At 47.8% G+C, this 20,957-nt stretch overlaps 1 protein-coding gene across 4 annotated transcripts; it reads right to left on the reverse strand.

The window, feature by feature from the left end:
- Positions 1-1,066: 1,066 nt before the first annotated feature.
- Positions 1,067-20,519, reverse strand: UAP1L1 (UDP-N-acetylglucosamine pyrophosphorylase 1 like 1). Of its 4 annotated transcripts, none has more exons than XM_061479655.1 (9): positions 20,192-20,519; positions 11,952-12,156; positions 10,238-10,413; positions 8,875-9,047; positions 7,892-8,085; positions 6,979-7,119; positions 5,310-5,495; positions 4,483-4,549; positions 1,067-3,477 (listed from the first exon to the last, which is right to left on the reverse strand). In XM_061479655.1, the coding sequence occupies exons 1-9, from the start codon at positions 20,466-20,468 to the stop codon at positions 3,391-3,393; spliced, it is 1,506 nt and encodes a 501-aa protein (XP_061335639.1). In that variant the 5' UTR covers positions 20,469-20,519; the 3' UTR covers positions 1,067-3,390. The 4 variants fall into 4 exon arrangements, with proteins under 4 accessions (XP_061335639.1, XP_061335638.1, XP_061335637.1 ...); XM_061479654.1 differs by having other exon boundaries at positions 4,443-4,549; XM_061479653.1 differs by having other exon boundaries at positions 1,067-4,549.
- Between the last annotated feature and the right edge of the window lie 438 nt (positions 20,520-20,957).

A 20,957-nucleotide genomic window follows, 5' to 3' on the forward strand; every position in this document is an offset into this window, starting at 1 on the left:
CGGAGAGGAGCACTCTTTAGTGATGTACACATTGAGAGCCTCAACCTGACTGGTTTTGTAATAATGATTACTTCTAGATTGGGTTTGTAGTCCAACAGGAAAAGTAAAGAACTGAAGCAGTGGCTTTAAGTGCTGTCACTGCATTCACCTTCAGCTGTGTCTAACTATTTAATTAACATGCATCATTTGCGCCTTTAAATTTGGAATCTACCTCCACAACAGATTTCCAGGAAAAATGAAAATTTGGGTTTTTTTTCTGATCAAAAAAAAAACAAACCAACACCCAAGCAAACAATTCTGACAGGTGCGAACACTCTGCATAGACAAGTAGAGGAACAATTTAACAAAAGCCTGAAGCATGCATTTATTTTTAGTATTTGTTTTCCTATCACAGGAAACTACTGGTTCATATAGCTTAAAAACATATTAAAAACCCAGCAGCCTTCACGTGTGTGCCAAGAGAGAAACATGGAGCAAAATAGGTAAGGAAGATAGAATATCTACTTCTGACCTTTGCTGGGTTCAGCACTAAGCCCTCAAAAGAGGATGATCTGTCATTCATGAAAAAATGCCAACTTCCACCAATGATTGTTCTATAAATAAAGCCCAGTTTTAAAAGTGCAGTCACTGGGAATCCAAGCAAAAGCTGTGTTACAGTGAGTGCTCATAACCTATAGAGCAGCTGTGAAAGCCTGACTCAGATTCAGATCGCCCAATTCTACTTTCAAGAAAGGAAAAGCACAGACCACCCACAATGAAACTCCCTCCCCTCAGTATTCTGTGTTAAAAGCTTGAAAAAAAACCCCACCAAACAAACAGGAATGCAGGCAAGAAGAATCTTCTCTTTCCTGATGAAAATAAGACATCCACAATGTCAAACCCCATCAGGAGTTACCCTCTGCTGAGTTCCACATCCCCCTGTACCTCTGCAGCAGGGGCACTCTAGCCAGGCCATTAGTGACATGCAGTGTCCTGCAGCCGTGTTGACAATACCCATGATGTACAGGGACAAAGACAACAAGTGTATTTTCCTTATGGACAAGAAACACAGACAGACACATAGAAATCACAGTAACAACTTTATTATAAAAATCTTAGGTGTCCAAAAGTTGCTGGAGTCCTAAGGGACCTCCCTTTGTTTCAGGTACTTTTTCATTTCACAATGCACACTAGAATTATTTTGCTATATACAGGAGAGATACTATTTTTCTTTTTTTTTTTTTTTAAGTTCTCTCAAAATTTTTTCTATGTTCCAGTTTAAAATGTGAGGAGTTATAGAAAAACACCCCAACAGACAAGGCATACAGCATTCTAATTTGGCTTCCCCTCAACAACAACCTCTAAAAGCAGTCAACAGCTCAGTCAGTGTACACATGATTAAAGCCCACAGGAACTGAAGTCTCAAAGCACTTTATAAAGAGCAATAGAAATATGCTTTCTTTGTAGCACAGTGCACCTTAAAAGGAGCATGTGCCTGAATCAACAAGCAATACTCAAAAGATGCAACACAATTTGTTGGCAGATTGTCCTGGTTTCGGCTGGCATAGAGTCTACTAGGAAGAAAATTAACTCTATCCCAGCCAAAACCAGGGCACAAATATAAAACTTGACTGACAGGAATGGAATGATCCATAGAAACACTGTGAAGAAAAATACAGAATTGAGCATTACAGGCAAATGCTTAATTTATACTAAAAATGGGAATTACAGATGCACGGCAAACACAGGTAATCAAAACTGTCACGAGCTGGTCTGCACATGCAAAAGACTCATTACTTCAGTGCATATACACCTTATACCTGAAAACTGCCACTGACATTTAGATGCTTTCTTTGGACAACATGAGCCTAATTACAAACTGTACTTACTCTCAAAGCCATTTTTATACTTCTCCAACATTCTGAATACAGCTTTCACATCAGCAATCACATGTAAGTTTTTTAAAAGCCACGTAAGTTATTTAAAAGATTTATGCTTAATAAAACAGCATCAATTCCTCAATAGAAGCAGATGCATGAAATAACAACATTCCAAATGAAGCATCTTCCTTCCCACCTTCCTTTAAACCTGATTTAGGGTATAAAGTGCTCTTCAAGCAAAGGCCACCCAACAGTACACCTGAAGCATCCTCAAAAGGGTGAAACCACTTTGGTGTGTTCTGTGCTTGCCTGGCACGAGCTTGCCAGGGCAGTGCCAAAGGCTGAACAGGAGCAATCATTTGTGGTTCACAGGCACCCTGGGATCCCTTGGCCAGGGCCAAGTTCACATGCTACATGCATTCTGACTATTAGTGTCCTTAATTAGATGACACTTATCTCTGCGTTATGGTTAGTAATGTATTTAAAAGGAAGGCATCTAAAGGATGTCCAGAAACTGTAGAAGGAGAAGCTGGTGTTTTACTGTGTGCAGTGGTCATGCAGGGATTGAGTCTTTTTCATTTGTTTGCTTTGGCTGAGCATTAAATTTTACCATCAGGATTTGTGCCTCTTACTACTTTCAGGTACTTTAAAAGAGTCCCTTTGAGGGATATGGAACATATGAAATAGAAAAATGGAAAGTAAAATAACTGTTATAGACAGAAAGAACAGAGGATTGCCGGGGAAAAAAAAAAAAAATCTTCTTTTCAATAAAAAAACCTACAGCTGTAAAGAGCAATCAGTCAAAGCTTCATATTTCCATATGTTTTTTTTGGAATGGCACCAGCAAATCTAGATATGCATACTACTTTGATCTGCTTTGGAGTCCAAACCTCAAGCAACGCTTACGCACAGCAGCATCCCTACCCACTGCAGACTGCGCGATCTGGTTAGAGGATGCAATTGCTGTACTGGATCTTCTAACCAGCACAGCCTTAGAGGAAAGATGGATCTTTGGAAAGAAAGGCCCCAGTACACAAAGTCATTCCATACTTTTCAGTATGGGGCCTCAAACTGATTCTTCACATGCGCACACAAATTAAAGAAAAAAAACAGTATCAGAAACCACCAACCTCACCAGCACAAACAAAATCCCTAACAAGGCACTGAAGTGATTTAATCTTCTTGAATGCAAAGCTGACTTATTAGACCCTGACTGTCTCTGACACATATGTACGCACAGCAAATAAAAAATACAAAATGTGTTTGGTACCCAGAAGGTATTAATAATCTTCATTCATATCCAAGTCTACAAAACAGACTGAGGTAAAAGGCACAGCCTTCGAAGTTACCAGACAGAACTGGTGAGCACGCATGTGTGTGCAGACACAATTGCTGTAATGATTTGGCATCAATCGATACTGCAAAGCAGTGTTTTTTATAATGCACTTCATAGCTGATATTTTAGTAATGTTAGTTCTTACAATGGACCTGACAGGCAGTATCTGATTTGAGAGAAAAGCCTCCCTCCTTTTCAAGAATTTCCTAGCATTTCTGCTTTGTTTTCATCAAGTACAAAGGGAGATTGGAAGTCTCTGTTCTTCACGTACGCTTCCAGACCCTGAGAACGTGTGAAAACAGTACTGTTAGGTTGTAAATGCATCAGACTGGTTATCTGCACTAGTTTTAAGTCTCTGTAATATCCTAAAAGAAAAACTGACTAGCCAAAGTCAAAAGATCACTGACAGGACAGACAACAGCAACAGTTTCCCCATTGACAGGCAAAATGTTTCAGCCCCATGCGTGGGTTTCACAAAGGAGAGGCACCAATAAGCCTTAAAACAATGGATCTCAAAAACAGGCTTCCTGGGGAGCGGCAGGCAGGGGAAGATGTATCCTTAACTCATATTAGAATAATATTAGCAAAGAAGAGTCAATTTAAATTGCCTTGTTTTCATTTTGTTCTCACAATGCATCAATTGCGACAAGTTCACTACCTGCACACAGAAACCCAGGAAAGATTTAGTTTTATGAACGCCCTTCTTCACAGCGTCCACATATCCTCCTGCAATTCACTATTTCTCAACCTGTCTATCCAGCACAGGGAAGCTCCTCTTGCTACTAAATGGAAGCAGCTTTCCCAGTCCCAGTTATTTGCAGAGGGATAACTTGAGAAATCTAAGATGTGGTTTCTCTAAATCAAATACACATATCACACTTCTCACTCAGTGCTCACTCACTGTGAGAGACAGACACAGACCAGCACACACTGAATACAGTGACCCAATGAATTTTGTAATTTGGATAGTCTGTGATTTTCATTCAGAAGATCTCAAAGTACTCGTAAGTCTGGATGAAATTTTGCAGTCTTGTTGCAAATCTCATTTTACAGATGGCTAAAACTGAGCATGAACAAACTGCTGAAGAGTAAATCACAATGGAACCAGGAATGTAACACTGTTGTAGTTTAAGTGCTGAACCCAGGACAAACACAAAGCCCAAAACCTAGTTCCCTTGATCTTACCATTTCTCAGCAAGCCCAGGCTAAAGAAATCCCCCATGTCTGGAATGAAATCAGATGCATACCTGCATGCTTAAAAATACCTCCATAGACAGTTATTCTCACCTCTCCAAAGTAAGACACTAATGGAGATATCTCACACACAGCCGGAGCATCTTCAGTTCCTGAGAGACTAAAGAAGAGAACACAGGATTAACTTCTTGCTATGCTTAGAAATCAGTGCATCTTCTTAGAAAGCTCATCCAGAATAGGATATCCAGAAGGGTAAGACATTTGTTACATTCACATGCACCAGACATTATCCAAACACAAAGTGTGAAAGTAAAAGGGAATTAACAGGTCCCAAATATTTCTCACCAAAACAAGAACATCGCTTTTACTGGAGTACTTTTCAAGTAAAACAAACAGCTTGTGGGTTTATTAAACTATGAGCTGATGAAATAATAGCTCCACAGAGTAAAAGCAGCTCCCATTTAGAATGATGAAAGAAGTATCAGAATTGGTAATTGCTATAATAGCTGATCCTTAAGCCCTCCTGAAAATCTTCCTGGGCCATATTCAGAAAAGCTGGTGAAGACTACAGATTACAATTCCTGGCCTGGCTAAACCAGAATGATGGAAAAGGCTGCCCCTGCCTAAGGAGCTGCTATAGGAGGAGCCAGCTCATGACCCCAAAGGCAGGAATCTCTGCCAGACACAAAGCCCTGAGCACTGTGCATTACTGTCTGGAGCACTCACAATCAGTAATGGAGCAGAAGCTGTAATGGACATTACTCTGAATGTTCAGAAATGACCAGCTGAACAAGAATCATGCTGAGTCACCCTGGAGTCAAACTTATGCCTGCCTTTGTAGAGCACAGTACATGCCATTAGCTAGCTGGCGTGGCTGAGCAACCACAGGTAGGGAAGCTACAGATCACAGAGGTTCCTACCTGAGTTTCTCTGGTATCCTGCAACCATTTTCATCCAGAAATCTGGCCCCAGCCTTGAGAGCCCAGAGGTAATGCTGGGCCAGGAGGGCTTGCCGTGCAGTGGTGGGAGTGTCTTTGTCAGCTGTGTCTGCGTTTTTTAGCGGTGAGAACTCTTCTTCTCTCAAAACTTCAAATGCCACAAAATTCCTACCAACAAAGGGAGAAAACAATGATAATGAAAAAGCAAGCTAGCCATCAGCCCTGCTGATGCAACAACTTTCACGGGGAAAGGCTCATACACATTTTAGGAAGCAGCAATGTATCCAGCCTGGGACAGTCAAGCTGAGAAAAGCCCACCTCCCATCTGAACAGCAAAGAAGCACCAGGGTTGTATGATGGCAAAACACAAGAAGCAGCTCAGTGTCTGGGAACATAAGAGCAGCCTCACAACAGCTACGCACAGGTAAGAAGAAAAACAACAGTTCTGCAGAGATCCCCCAGAAAGCTCTCCAGGCTCTGGGAGGCTCATGGACAAAAATTCTCAGCCAAGAGCACAAGAAGATGGAGAGAGAAACGATGCCTGATGCACAGACACAGCCCTGGACACTTCAGAGCACCGCACCCCTGCTGCAAGAAATCACCACTGCACTTGTGATCTGTAGGCAAGGATCAACTCAGGACACCCGTTCCCAGGGATGAATGAGCAATATGAGAGGATTCACATTGAATGTTAAGTGCAGCCATTTCCCAGAAATGGGAATGCAAATTAAAGCAATCCCGTGGCAGCATCCATGTGCATTTCATGTGTGAAAGCAGCTGCCAAGCTGGTTTTGCAGTATTATGAAAAAAGCACAAGGAATCGCTGATTACAAGTAAGTCCTTTCAATGCTCAGGACTTGCCACTGCTTCCATCACACTGGTTTTGGCTTTGGTGCGTGACACTTCATTGAACACGTCAGGAAGCAGAGACTGATTCAACCCTTGAGCTTTCTATCCTAAAGTAAATCATCTGAAGAGAAAAATACTGTCCCCAAAGAAAGGTAATTCAGTTTGCATGAGGTCTTTTTCTACCATTTATTTAAAACTACAACAGAATCCTTACTGCTGAATTCCAGACTTCTGAAAACAGTTTTTGTAAGAACACTTATGCTAAATTCCTAAATTATTAAAATCCCACATTGTTTAAACAAAAAGTACCCCTGACTGCACCAACACCAGGGCAGAGCACTCTCAGTGCTTGGCAAGTCAACACTGACAATTTCACAGCAACAGTAACTTGGCCCCACAGCGCTTAAACGACCTGTTTTCTTTCTGAGCACTAAGGGTGTGAGCACCTAACCCATAACCACAGCTGCAGTTGCCATGGAAGCCAGAATCCTAAAAGACCCAATTTCTGCAGTCTCAGCATGGGCTTGTACTAAACGTTGGCTTTGTGCTCAATTTCCTTTTTATTCTTTCTTTACCAGGGCTGGCAGAGGCTAGACTGGCCTCCACATCCCCAGTGGAATGAACATGGCCCCTCTTGGAGCCAGTAGCATGACTGTGGTGCTGGAGCTTCATGCAGATCCAACAGCCTTTCTAAGGAGCCACCCACAAGCATACGCTCCCTGGCAAGGCCCATTACAACCTACAGTCATTCAAACAAACACTGAGGAGAGAGAAGAAAAATTAAATCATGTCTGCCACTAACTTAGAGAACTGGAACACATCAAATACAAACTTCTCCAGCTTTATCCCATTCGGTTTTAGTGGTTTTACCAGATTTCCCTCCTCATCAATGTAGGGCACTTTCTTTATGGCAACATGATGCTTCAGCTGCGGCTCATATTTCCTGCAAAAGGAGAAGGAACAAGTTCATTTACTTCGTGCCCACTTAGGAAAAAGTAGTACACTTCTGGGAAGGAGATGCCTTATTACAGCTCCGAGTCATCTTTCAGCTGCTGTGGGTGTTGCTCTCTCCAAACTGATCCAAACCACATCCAGGAAACACTGAGCAGAGCAGCCCAGCCACCAGGACTCCCTGTACCAAGGTAAAGCAAGAGGAGAGGGAGGACCTAGCGTGGAGCTGAAATTGTTACCTAACCAGAATGACAACAGAGTACAGCAGATCCCACATACAAGGGTGGATCAAGCTCTTCAGGAAGGTCGTACAGCTGCTCACTGAATGCCCAGCATCACATCTCCATCTCCCAACACCAAGGAGCACAGTCCTCCCCCAGCTTCACCCTCTCCTCCAACCTCTTGTTATCCCAAGGGAGGGTATGAGTGACATTGTCACTGAAAATCCTCAGTGTGAGGCTTCATCACTGACCATGCTGCAGCCTACATGGCTGCTCAACCTTGCAGGCCCAGGAAGGTCATGCACTGGTATATCTCTGTTGATTTAGCTACAGAAAAGCATGCCACTTCTTCACTGGGTAAGGCCTGAAGAGCACGCTGGGGCTGTCAGAAAGGGGATATAGCTGTTTTGAACCGTTTGGAGAAGAGAGGAGGTGAAGAGCAGAGCAGGAGGCACCCATAATGAAAGTTAGAGTGGGAAATGAGAACACCCTTGGAGGCACTTCTGGGCTGCATAGCTGCCTAGCAGGTCTGTTGGAACTTACTGGGCCACTGTTTCCAGGAACTCAACCGTGAAGAAGTGGTTACAGATATTGCCAGTATTGTACATCAGTCCCCCATTGGGACTCTGCTGCTGCGCGGTCTCCAGGCTGATCTCACTGTACTCCACCACTTGGTAGACCCCATCCACACAGCACACCACCCCAACAGGCTCTGTGGGGTAGGCCTTCTCCACCACCTGTAGCCATAAGACAGAGGGCTATGACAAGGAGGAAGAAAATCCCAGCACTATTCCAACTCCAAACAACAATCCTATAGGACTGTTTTCCACTGATGCTCTGGCACCTCAGGAACAGGGGCATGACAGTGCTGGTGTCCAGAGTAGCCTGGAGCCACATTTTGCCCAACAACTGGCCATAAAGCCCAGTACTGCTCAGAAGACAACCCAATTAAAAGAAATCAAGATACTGTGGGACACTTTTCTTATCAAAGACTGGGACCTGGAATTAAATGGAAAATGTCTGTGGCTATTAGCCTTCAGTGTTAATGATTAAAGTAGTATGTATCTTTCCTCAGGCACCTGCTGCTTTAGGGTGACAAAACTCAGGCTGGTTTGGCTTTCCCCATCTTCCACAGCAGCGCATAAGGAATGCTTTCATTAGTCTTAAAGGTGTATCTATAAACCACAACACAGTACAATACAGCTTCTAGATAGGACAAGAGCCTTTGCAGAAAGGGCAGGGCATAAGCAGGAAGCAATTCCAGTTTGTAATTCCCTGTGCAGTTACAGACCCTGCTCTGCTGGAAGTTTATTTCCCACTGTACTCTGGGAAGAGCAGAGGACACCAAAAGGTAGGGATTCTGAATGCAATGCAGGCAGCGAGCAGCTCCTCTAACAGCTTGGAGCAAGCTGCTGTTAGAGGTGTGAACACCTCAGCTCACCTAAGCACACCCAGCCAGCAGCTTCCAGGCACAGTCAGACCTTAATTCCCCATGGGACAATGTCCCAGTGTTAGCACCGCTTCACCTTTGCACCGCAATCTGCCCCTTTGGAAACACAGAAGCCTATGAAGACTGGATCTGCCATTTTCACGAGGATATTGTCCACACAGTATACATGGACGTACTGGATTCCACGCTGCTTCATGTCATCCAAAATCTTATTATCCACCAAAGCACGGTATAAGCCACCATTGCCATCTATAACACAAGAGAAAAGAGAAAGACCTGGTTAATTAGTGCCTTTGTAAGGGTTTTGGAGCTAAAAGAGCTATTTAACAGCAGAGCAGGGAATGCTCTCTGGCCAAGAGTCAGTGCTACCAGGTTTTATCCCCAGTTCAGGGAAATCTCCCCTGCACACCTCAGCTCCCTCACTGGCAGTAGGACCATGGGGACCAGCTTCACAGAGAAGCCTTATGACACTTTATGAAGCCTTATAAGATCCTCAGAGAGAAAACACTAAAAGGCAAAACATTATATGGAGGGTGGGAAAAGCCTGTTACATTCATTATCTTCAAGTACATATCATACTATATTTTTAATCATATTAAAAACTCAGCTTGGAGAAAAAGACAAGAATAAATCTTATTCTCTTTTTATCTTTCCCCCACAACTTCCCAATGCCTTTTTAAAGGGCTTGAACTGCAGATGCACAAGATACCTGCACATTTGCTCCTCAGAGATCACCCTTTCGAAGTTCTTCCTTTGACACTCCTGTCAGCTCTAGAAAACCACTTTGCAGCCACAAAACTGCATCACTGCAACATGGCCACAGCCAGGCTGTCTTCACTGAGTCTCTTACCATGTCCAGGTTAAGAGGAGAACTTTACTAAGAAGTGAGACACTTGCAATTGTTTTGGCGAGTTAATCTTTTTTACCCGTTTCCAGCTATCAGCCTTGAACAGGAGCCTGGCTCCTGGCAGCTTCACCGCTGGGAGGCAGCACCTCAGGGACCTCACGCTGGTTGCAACTTGCTCTTGACTTGTAGCTGCACCACTCCTCATCCTGCCAAAGCTGCCAGACTTCCAAAAAAACCTGCTGTGGGTGAATCTCTGGGAAGACCAGAACAGAGATTGCTGCACTTTTGATCGCCAGCCTGAAACACTGAACTGAACCCTCCCACGCTCATCAGAAGCACTAACACTGACCCAGCTGGAGAGAGATTTGAGCAAGCTGCTCTGGTGGAAGGTGTCCCTGCCCATGGAACAAGTTGGAACTGGACAAGCTTTAAGGTCCCTTCCAACCCGAACCATTCTGTGATTCTATGATTCTATGACCTCCAAAGACTGCTCCATGTGCCAAGGCTGGTAGCAATTATCAACATGATGGCTGGTAGCAATTATCAACACATATTACATTACTGTACCATGTAAGAGGAAACAGTGGGGTACCTGGAGCCATGGCAATTTTCCCTTTCTCTTCCAAGATGGCCTTCCCATCAAAGGTGACAGCGGGCAACATCCTCTGTTCAAACATGATCACGTTGGATCTATCCAGATTGAAGTAGTTGTGTTCTACAAAGAATTCCTCTGTCGGCCCCAGTGTGAACTCGCTTGTCATGATGTACCTGGGTAGAAATGGGTGCTGAGTAATGAGCAAGAAAAGCATAAGCAAAAGACAAAACTACAAATGGAACAGAAAAAGGAGGAAACCCAAGAGTGCTAAATGAGAGACACTACAGTGACCTGCGATAGACAACTGAGCAGCAGAGCTCTGCTCCAGAACTCATCCCACAGGGACGTTGCACAGGGTCTTGTGCATGATTCTACCCACAGACTTAGCTCCAACCAGGACAGAATGTTCTCTACATGTGAATGACATCTGGATGAGCTAGAAAACAAGGCAAAGGACAGTACAACAGCCTCGTTCACCCCAGATTACAGATGATGTAAAGTGCCTAAAGAAGCATTGAACAGCATGAGGCGCTCAGAATGAGCTGCAAGTCCTCAGCAGCTCAGCCTGCCAGTGCCTCTTCTGTGCCAAGGCCAACAGCAGCATTTTCAAATACTGGCTGCAGGAACTGTTTTTCTCGTAGCTTGCTTTATTTCCTCGTTTCCTTCCAACTCCATGTTGCTGCTGTTTTTCGCTCCACTATCTTCCTTTTTCAACAGTAGCTAAGAGCCATCTTCATCATCTACCTGTCAAGCACTTCAACTATTGGCAGAGGTATACAGCGTCCTCTGCGAGCATGCCAGGGGAATCAGTCCCTTGCACAGGAAAGAGCCTGGACCTCACACACCCCCCAATGTACATCTTTGCAGCACAGCATAGACTAGGCTCTGGTGTGCTGTTGTAGCCAGCTGCCTCCTCAGCCCAGAGAGAGGAACTGTAAACATCAGCAGATGTTGCATCTTGCAAATAATCCATCCTGGGTTCCACCAGCACCAGGGAGGGTGCATTTGCAGCTCAGATCACAAGGGTATCTCTCCAGAACCTAACAAAGACCACTCTGCAGAGAACATTCCCAGAAGTCTGCTGCAGCACCTTCCTCTCTCTCACCCACCACATCCTATAGGGAATTCATATTTTGCAACATACACAGAGCTAGTCTCTTTTGAAGCCTTTTGAAGGTTTTTGAAAGCTGCCAGAAGAGACAGATGACAGCCAGCTGTAAACAACAACAGCAGGAGGCAGCCTGGAAATGGAGCATGACAAGTATTTACTACTTTTTTGCTGTTGCAGAAAGTGCAGGCAAGAAGGTCTTAGAAGGTGAACTCCAGGTAATCTCTCCCTCCATGCAGTAACCTGAGAAGGCACAGCACAAGTGGATGACAACTGCTGGGAGGCATCCAGAACAGGCCCTGAAAAGTGCTCTGCAGAGTGTTGTCAGGGACTGTGCTTAAAAAGACAACATGATACAGCAGTGAGGGTAGTGGTCAGTGGTCCAAGGACAGTGCTCGGACCCTCAGATCTGCAGACACAGACCTGCCACTTCTCATCCTTGTGCACCCTCCTCCAGCTCCTGGCATCACAAATCTTGCCAACTAAAGGCTCTCCCTTGATAAGCCTCTCTCCAACCCCCAGGAAAATGCTTCTAGAAAACCACACAGGCAGGACTGCAATACAGATGCCTGCAGAGTAGGTCTCTGGTTCCAGGTCACCTACCAGGGTATGGCACACTTGCAGTGGTGTCTCTGGCCAGCAAGCTGTTCCACTTTATGGATTCTTTCTGCTTGGATCTGATACAAGGTCTTGCCACTGGGCAATCCCACGTTGTACATGCCCTTGGGATAGCTCACTCCCAGGCGAGTTCCTTGACCTCCAGCCAGGAGCAGCACTGCCACCTTGTTCTGCGAGATCTGATGCAAGCCTGAACAGGAGAAAGAAGCCCAAGGGAACATAAGAATCACAAAAGCAATCAACACCCCACGGTCTTCTGAACCTTTCTGCAGAGATCAGGCAGCAGCCAGAAGCTGCCAGTCCAATGCCCACTGCTGGTGGTTCAGAGAGAAACAGGATACTGCACGCGATGAAAACATTCATTTCACCTCTCTGATGCAGCAATTTCCTCACCTAAAGCAGCAAATTGTGTAACAACTGCAAACAGCCACGAGCTACAGCTCAGGAGGTTCAAACTAGAAACTGGGATAAAAACTCTTTACTAGGAAGGTGATGCTTGATAAAGCCATAGCTGACCTGACTTAGGGCTGGATATGGTCCTGTTCCAAATAGAGGCCGGACTAGTGACCTCCAGAAGTCCCTGATCACCAACATTTCTACGTCCCAAAGAAGCAAAGTCTCATCTTCAGTAAAGCACAGGCATTTCTGGAATCTACCTTGATCAAATCTCTGTACTTATGCTTCAGTTCCTGTACAACTGCAGTCAGGACCAGTAATATAGCCAAGCCTGCAGAAGCCACAACTCCCATGATCTAATGAAAAGACAGTATCACTTCTCCCAACAAAACAGGAAAGTCCAGAACTTAGGGAAGGACCAGAGCACATAATAAACCCACAGCTCATCCAGTTTTTGTTCCTTGCCTTCTCTCAAGCTAGCAGTCAGTAATGACTGACAACCATGAGAAAGATTTTTCCTTAGGGAACACTCCGTGTTCCTCAAGGAATGAAGTGAGCTCTGGGACTGCCTCGATTAAAAGTCCCAATCTGTTGCTGTACAGGAGCTATCAGAGCCTTCCGCACCCTAACACAAGTCCAGCACACATCACTGAGCCTGCCACTGCTCTCTACAGCCCCAGCCAGCCAGTACTTCCCCCCATCCTCTGAGGAGAGGACTAACACCCAGCTTTAACACACCGGGGACTAGAAAAATCCTGACTTGGACTGAAGATACTGAATTTCAGAAAAACAGGATTGGTTTTAAGCTCATCTTTAAATAACTGACTGTTTAAATGAGCAATAGAGGGAAAATATCAACTGTTGTTCTAACAACCCGGCTGGGCTTTAACTCTGTTCAAAATCTAACTTTCAACAATAAAATCAGACATAAGCCATCCATGACACTGCACGAACACTAATGACCTCTCCATGCTTACAAGTCACAGTCCCACCACAAGAGCAACACCATGTTTCTGTCTAAACAAACCTCTTCTGAAGAGGCTGGAGATGACAGCTTGGGCACACTGAAGAGGGTTCTGACAGCTCTTTGCTGCAGAGCAAGCTTTGACTTCACAGGACCCCGTAAGTGCTTGTTCACCTCTAGAGATCTGCATTCCACCCTCCAAGTGGGATCGGAAGAGCTCTCTAGAGGGAAACCTGTAGGAAGGTGGAAGTCTTGAGGTTTCTATGTTTCAGGAGGGCCTTGGGTAGGGGGTGAAGCTTGAATAGGTTTTAACTTGAGATTTACAAGGCACAGACAATGGCACTGGTGAGCTGTACAGCAAAGCAAATAAAATAAGCCTAATTTTATGCAACAAACCACAAGGAATTAACAGCTCCTTTGCATCTTTATTGAACTTCCTGTCACAAAGGCTTAAAACACATAGCAGGGGGCTAAGGTGGTAGTACACCACTACTACCTGCACCAGTCCCCAGCACATGGTTTGCCATTGTGTGCTCAGCAGGCTGTTTGCCAGGACACAGCATGATGCTGGGAGAAGGGAAGGATCCTGGCAAAAGGCCACAGGATCAAGGATGGTGACTGTCCCCCCAGTACAACCTAGCACAGAGGCAGCCAACTCGTGCAGGACACAAGCCCAGCACGGTGCAGCCCTGGAGCACACAAACTTGGGTAAAACCTTCCTTCCGACCAGCCCATTCTCCCTCGCGTCCTTTCTCCTCCCCATGCAGACACAGATTCATCAAAGGAGCAGCCAGCTCAGCATCAGACCAGCCAGGGATGCTCAGCTCCCAGCTGGCCCTTGAGTCCACATCCCTGCCAGGGCATCACCTCGGCTTGTGCCCGTGCCTTGAAGCAACAGCAGTGGCGTGGAGCAGGAAGGAAGTACAGGCCAGTGGGGGGTCAGCAGTGATAACAAAATTACCAATGGGAGAGGAAAGTCACTGTGGTTAGAAACCATAGCCAAACTCTCAGGGCACTGTTATGGTAGCTGTGCCTGTCCTGGGACAAGGCAGGGAGAAGACAGTTGCAGCTATAGCTGAAGCAGTGTTACCACAAGCAAGGATGTGGTTACACAGATCCTGACCATTCCCTTCCTAGGAAAAGGAGTAACAACTGCCATGGTCCTGCTGAGCTCAAACAGCATGGGGAGCTGGTTCACCACTCCACAAGGCAGTGCCACTCTGTTGACAAACCTATCCCTGAGGAAGCTTGATCTTGGCCTCTTCTCAGTGACGATAAGCCTCTCATAAAGCAAGATAAATAGCAGCGTCTGAGCAAAGAAAAGCCCTTAGCTATGAGCACTGGCAAGAGTGTACTTGCTGTCATGCCCACAGCCAAGGACAACACTGAGTGAGTCACTATCCAGCGATTCCCAACCACATTCCAGTTAGGAAGCTCACAATGTCCGTTCTCAGAAGTTTTCCACACAGTGACGAGAGGATGGAATCTGCCCAAGGGTGATTTGGCATCTCACACTCACCTCCCAGAGGAGCTTCTTACTGCAGGGACCAAAATCTCAACCTAAGAAGAATTAACCCAAGTCCGAAGCAGCACCACTGATAGCATGAACTGCGTCATTCTCTTTTTCTCTTCCCAAAATCCAGCCGATTGACAGGGCCATATTCCTGGGAGATGCCAGCCCCAGCAAAGGGACTCTCCTTCCCATAATTTATGATATTCCCAGTATTTCTGGTGCAACCCTACAACTACTGGCAAGTTCTTCCTGATTTTAGGCCACCATGAAGATAATATCCCCCCAAACCTGAGTAAGTAGGTCTGCTCTGACTTCCCAACTGTAAAACTACTAACGTTCACATCTAAAGTTCATACTGACACATCTTGCTGCACATCAATCCTGCAGTAAATGGAAATATTTATCCCTCTTCAAAACCAATCCATCTTATTTTCTGCAGTGCATGAAATACCAACAGCTCAACCAAACAAGAAAGGGAAGATGTTTTGGCTGTTGAGATACCCCCCAGTGCTGCACTAAGCCTTACTCTGCATAGAAAGTAAAAAACAAAAATAGATTTTGCAGGAAGAACAGACTGAATTCTCCTGCTGAACAAGCGCATCAGCCTGGTTATAGGAGCAGTCAGCAAAAGAAGAATAAAGCAAAAAACCCCAAAACATTAATTCAGATAACCAGAACAGCTCCTCAAGCCTCTGACAGAATCAGAGCTCCACTGCAGTCCTTGCCTAAGGCTTAGATTCCGTTAATAAAACATTTACAGAACATAAAAGGTCTGTGCTTGATTTACACTGTCATCCCTGAGGCTGCCTGGAAAATGCGTTTGCTTAACGTTTGTGTTTAAGGTATGAGAACAAATCTGACCACGCTGAGTTTCATTGTCTCAGAGACAAGAACAATGACATCTATTTTTTTCAACGATCAAAAAATACCTCTGGTGTTCCCAAGATCGTCACCACAGAAACGTGGTGGAATAACTCACATGATCGGAGTGCTGCAGTGGATGGCTACAGGCCCTTCAGAAGGGATAGGCAGGGAAAAAGAGGTGGTGGGGATGCACTGTATGTCAGGGAGTGCCTTCAATTCAGTGTTGTGAGTGACAAGGCTGTGTGTTTAGGGGTGAAGATCAGGGGAAGGCCAACTAAGCTGATAACCTGGTAGAATGTTATAGATCTATATAACTGTATAGGTTATATAATATAACTGTATAGGTCTATAATAGCTATAGACCACCTAGCCAGTATGAAGCTACAGATGAAATGTTCTCCAAAAACTGGGCCAAGTTTCATGATTACTTGCCCTTGTTCTCACGGGGGACTTCAACCTACCAGCTGTCTGCTGGAATTACCACACAGGAGAGAAGAAACATTCCTGGAGGTTCACAGAGGGTGTGGAAGATAACTCCCTAACCCAGGTGCTGAGTAAGCCAACTAGGGGAGACAACTGGCTAGATCTGCTGTTGGCAAACAGAGCACTGGTGGGTGATGCGATGGTTGGAGGCTGTCTTGGGCAACCAAGATTGAATTTTCAATCCTTGGAGAAATCAGGAAGAAGGTCAGCAAAACCTGCACCTCAGACTTCCAGAGAGCAGCCTTTGGCCTGCTTAGGACGCTGGGTGGCGGAATTCCTTGGAAAACATTACTGAAGGATAAAGGGGTCCAAGAAGACTGGACACTTCAAGAATTAAATCCTTAAGGCGCAGGATCAGGCAGTCCCTATGTGCCAAAACCAAAACCGGTGGGGAAGAGACCAGCCTGGCAGAACAGGGAGGGAGTGCTGGAACTCAAGAAAAGAAAGTTTATCACCTGTAGAAGAAGGGACAGTTACCCCATGAAAAGTACAGGATGTTGTTAGGTTCTGTAGAGAAAAAGGTAGAAAGGCAAAGGCACAGACAGATATAAAACTGACCGTTGCCATAAAAGATAATAAAAAAATACTTTTACATATGTATTAGAATAAAAGGAGGGCCAAGGAGAACCTCCATCCTCTGCTGGATACTAGGAGAAACCTAGGGACTGAGGACGACGGAAAGGCTGAGTTGCTGAATGCTACCTTTGCCTCAGCCTTTAAGAGTCACGCTATCGCCAGGGTACTTGGTTCTCTGAGCTGGATGGCAGAAATGGGGAGCTAATTGAAGTCCCCATAATCCAGGAAGAAATGGCTAGAGACCTCCTCCTCCACTCAGGTATACACAAGTCTATGGGGCCAGGTGGGTTCCATCCAAGAGTGCTGAAGGAGCTGGCAGAGGAACTCGCTAAGCCACTCTCCATCATCTATCCACAGTCCTAGGTCAGTGTAGTGGGCAGGTCCCAGAGGATTGCAGGTTGGCCGATACGACATCTCCACAGAAAGTAGTGGCCTTGGCAGAGCTGGGAATGGTTGGACTGGATGAGCTTAAATGTATTTTCCAATCCAGCTGATTATATGATTCTGTGACTAAATTTTGGGTAGCCTGGTCCTTTTAACCACCACTTTTTATCACAAAAAGAGAGAATGGGAAAGGAGGAGACACCCCTTCAGCTGTTTAGTCTTTGCAGGGAACACACTGCAGGTGAGAACTGCTGGGAATGTGGACACCCGTGGACAGAGCTCAGATAAGCTCAGTTCAGGGGTTACCCTGACCTCACACCGGGGGCTGTGTCAAGCAGTGGGTCAGGGCTGCTCACCCTGCTCCCATCCAGCTCCACACCACAAAAAAAAAAGAGCCTTTAGGGGCCTGCATCCCCACAGGGACCCCCAATCCCCACAAAGCCTGTGCCACTGATGCCAGCTCCACTAGGAAATGCTATGCCAGGGCACATGGACACTCCGGGATGGGGCCATGTTCACAGGGACACATGGCACAAAGTCTCACTCCCAAGTGCCCTCCTCTGGGAAATAAAACCAAGGTCTGAATCCCATCACCAGCATTAAACTGGATCATAAAAACACACCAAAAGGAAAGAGAAGGACAGCATGTTCCCTCCTGGGAGAGATTAAGACATACTGCCTGCAGGGCTGGTGTGGCTCAGGGCCACCAGGCCTCAGGGCCAGGGCAAGCTGACTTGTACACATGGCCAAACATCCCAAACACACCAGACCTTCTGGACTCTTGCAAGCATTGCAGTGCTGCAGTTCTGCATCCAGCTCTGGGACCCCCAACATAAAAGGAATGTGGGGCTGTTGCAGCAAGTCCAGAGGAGGCCACGGAGATGCTGCGCTGAGGGCTGGAACAGCTCTGCTATGGAGCCAGGCTGAGAGATCTGGGCTGGGTCAGCCTGGAGAAGAAGAGGCTCCAGGGAGAGCTTTCCTTTTCCTGCTGCAGACAGGCACAGGGCAGACACGCCAGTTCCTCATTGGCTCAGCAGGCTAGAAGATCAAGGAACCAGTTTGTTAAAACTGTTAACTGTGCAGCCCTGACCTAGACCCCTGTGCCTCTGGGATTCAGGGGTCCTCTTCCTCCTCACCGCAATACCCTCAAGCAAGAGGCTACAGGCACCATCCCAGCAGGTTCCCTGCCAAACCCCACTGGTTACATCTGAGCGTCTGCTGTGTTATCGGCTGGGCGCTGACACCCTCCTCAGCTGGGCTGCAGATGTAAGCATGGCTGGTGGATCCCTGGTGGGACCAACCACAATGCGGCCCTTGGGTTTCCTCTAACTCTGTCCATCACTGCTGAGCCCCATCAGTGGAGTCTGATGTAGCAGAGAAGCTCCCCATTACCCTGCCACTTCTGTTTCTGCTTTTGCTTGGAAATTTTTACTCCGCTGCCCACACAACCCCACATCTTCGCTGGAAGTTTTAGGTGAAGGCTGTGCAAATGCTTGCCACAATTCAGCAACTGTCTCTCTGACCACAGCTGTTTTCTTCAGGCTTCCTTTTTTAATAGTACTGTTCTATTTCCCAAAGAAGGAGGGAAGACACATCTGAACCTTTGTAAACAAATAAAACAGAGTACATACAGGATATCCATGTAAAACATGTGGTCCCTTCCCTGTGGAGGGGAAGAGCACAGCTCACATCAAGCCCATCTTTCATATGCCTACAGGGTGACCAGGGAAAGCCACCAGCATATACCAGGCTCCAAAAAAAACTGGATGCTGGGCTTTCCAGGCTTCTTCTACACCACCAATCTACTCTGCTCCCACATTCCATCCCCCTTCTGCATCACACATGGCAGAGTCTGGACAGGGCTCCACACTTACATGAGAACTGCCTCTGCATCCATCAGTGGTCTGAAAGATAGTGTGTAGCCCCCTATTCCAGCAGCAACAGTGTCCAGTGCAGGGACTTCACCTCTTAAGCCCTGGGGCCCCTAACACAAAAGGGAAGTGGAGCTGTTGGTGTCCAAAGGAGGCCACGGAGATGCTTTGAGGGCTGGAGCAGCTCTGCTCTGGAGCCAGGCTGAGAGAGCTGGGCTGGGGCAGCCTGGAGAAGAGAAGGCTCCTGAAGGGGAGACCTGAGAGCAGCTCCAGTGCCTGAAGGGGCTGCAGGAAACCTGGAGAGGGGCTTGGGACAAGGGCCTGTAGGGCCAGGCCAAGGGGAATGGCTTTAACCTGCCCGAGGGGAGACTGAGATGAGCTCTTAGGCAGAAGCTCTTCCCTGGGAGGGTGCTGAGGCGCTGGCACAGGGTGCCCAGAGAAGCTGTGGCTGCCCCATCCCTGGCAGTGTTCAAGGCCAGGTTGGACACAGGGGCTTGGAGCAAGCTGCTCTAGTGGAAGGTGTCCCTGCTCGTGGCAGGGGTTGGAGCTGGAGGAGCTCTGAGGTCCCTTCAATCCAAACTATTCCAGGATTTATTCTATGATTACATCCACCCGCGGGGCACGGCGTTATCCCCGGTCCTGCCAACCACGTGCTCTCCAGCCTCAGGCTCTATATTTAACAGCTAACAGCGGAAATTCAATGTCACAGCCCTAGAGCCTCCTCAGCCCCTGCCGTGCACCGGGATGCGGCTGCCGTTGCCTGGGGCCCGGTGGCACTGCCATAAGCCCAGATCTCCCCCCCACCGCCCGCCCCACTGTCACTCTCTGTCCCACTCGCCCTCCCCGCCTGACCCCGGTCCCAGCACCGCGTGGTGCTGAGGCCCCCGTCTGCGCCCGCGCCAGGCTCTGCCGGACGCACTCGCACGGAGCCCCCGGCCCCGCACGTTCCCGCGGGGCCAGGCCGCGCTCTCCTAGGATTTTAGGGCAAAACTCGGTATTCTGGCACCGCATGGCGGACGTGCCGCCCTGGGGCACCCTTCGGAGCGGCGCTGGCACAGATGCCCTGTGCCCTCCGCCCCGGCTCCGGCTGACGGGTTTGGACCGGGGAGACGCTCCAAGGCCCCGGGGCCAGGGCCAAACTTAGGCCCCTCTCCGGGACCACGGCCCCGCTCACCTTCCGCTTCCCAGCGCTCCAGCACGGCGGGGCCGCTGCGACGGGCGCTGCCCAGCAGCCGGGCAGGGAGCGGCTCCATCCGGCCGTCCAGGCACTCCGGTGGGCCCCGCTGGCGGGCCCCGGCCGCCGCCGCCATCCGGCAGTGCTCTCCCAGCCCCGGCGGCAAAGCGGCCAGCAGTGCGCCGCGCTGCGCCGGGGACAGCTCGGCCCAGAACCGCAGCAGGTGGCTCTGCCCGCACCGCGCCAGCCGGTCCCGCACCTCCTCGGGCGGCTCCATGCAACCGCTCCCTACCCGCCGGATCGAGCGAGCACAGGGAGAGCGGCGGGACCGCCCCGCCACGGCCCCGCCCCGCCGAGCAGCTCCCACCTACCCGGGCCCCTTTGAGGACCCCGGCGTGCTCTGCTCTCTGCTGCCTGGTGTCCCGCTGCAGCCGCGGGAGGTCTTCCCTGAAGCCTTGCGGCCCCCTCTGAGAACGTGGAGCTGCTGGAGCGAGGCCAGAGGAGGCCAAAAAGATGATGCGAGCGCTGAAGCAGCTCTGCTCTGGGTGCAGAAAGTTGAAGTCATAAAATTCCAGACTCTTTGGGTTGGAAGGGACCTTAAAGCTCCTCCAGCTCCAGCCCCTGCCACGGGCAGGGACACCTTCCACTGGAGCAGCTTGCTCCAAGCCCCTGTGTCCAACCTGGCCTTGAACACTGCCAGGGATGGGGCAGCCACAGCTTCTGTGGGCACCCTGTGCCAGCGCCTCAGCACCCTCCCAGGGAAGAG

Source organism: Pezoporus flaviventris, unplaced genomic scaffold, assembly GCF_033815535.1.
Source record: "Pezoporus flaviventris isolate CSIRO_AGI_PZ_B2104156 unplaced genomic scaffold, CSIRO_AGI_Pfla_v1 ptg000154l, whole genome shotgun sequence".
In the NCBI taxonomy this organism is placed as follows: Eukaryota; Metazoa; Chordata; class Aves; order Psittaciformes; family Psittacidae; genus Pezoporus; species Pezoporus flaviventris.

What these genes read in the sequence shown, in the direction of transcription:
- UAP1L1 (XM_061479653.1), bottom strand. Translation starts at nt 20,468, where the DNA reads ATGGAGCCGCCCGAGGAGGTGCGGGACCGGCTGGCGCGGTGCGGGCAG. An exon ending in GAAAATTGCCATGGCTCCAG is followed by an intron (nt 9,048 to 10,237) that starts GTACCCCACTGT and finishes CTTGTGTTATAG; the next exon opens with ATGGCAATGGTGGCTTATAC. An exon ending in GGGCAGATTGCGGTGCAAAG is followed by an intron (nt 8,086 to 8,874) that starts GTGAAGCGGTGC and finishes TTATGGCTACAG; the next exon opens with GTGGTGGAGAAGGCCTACCC.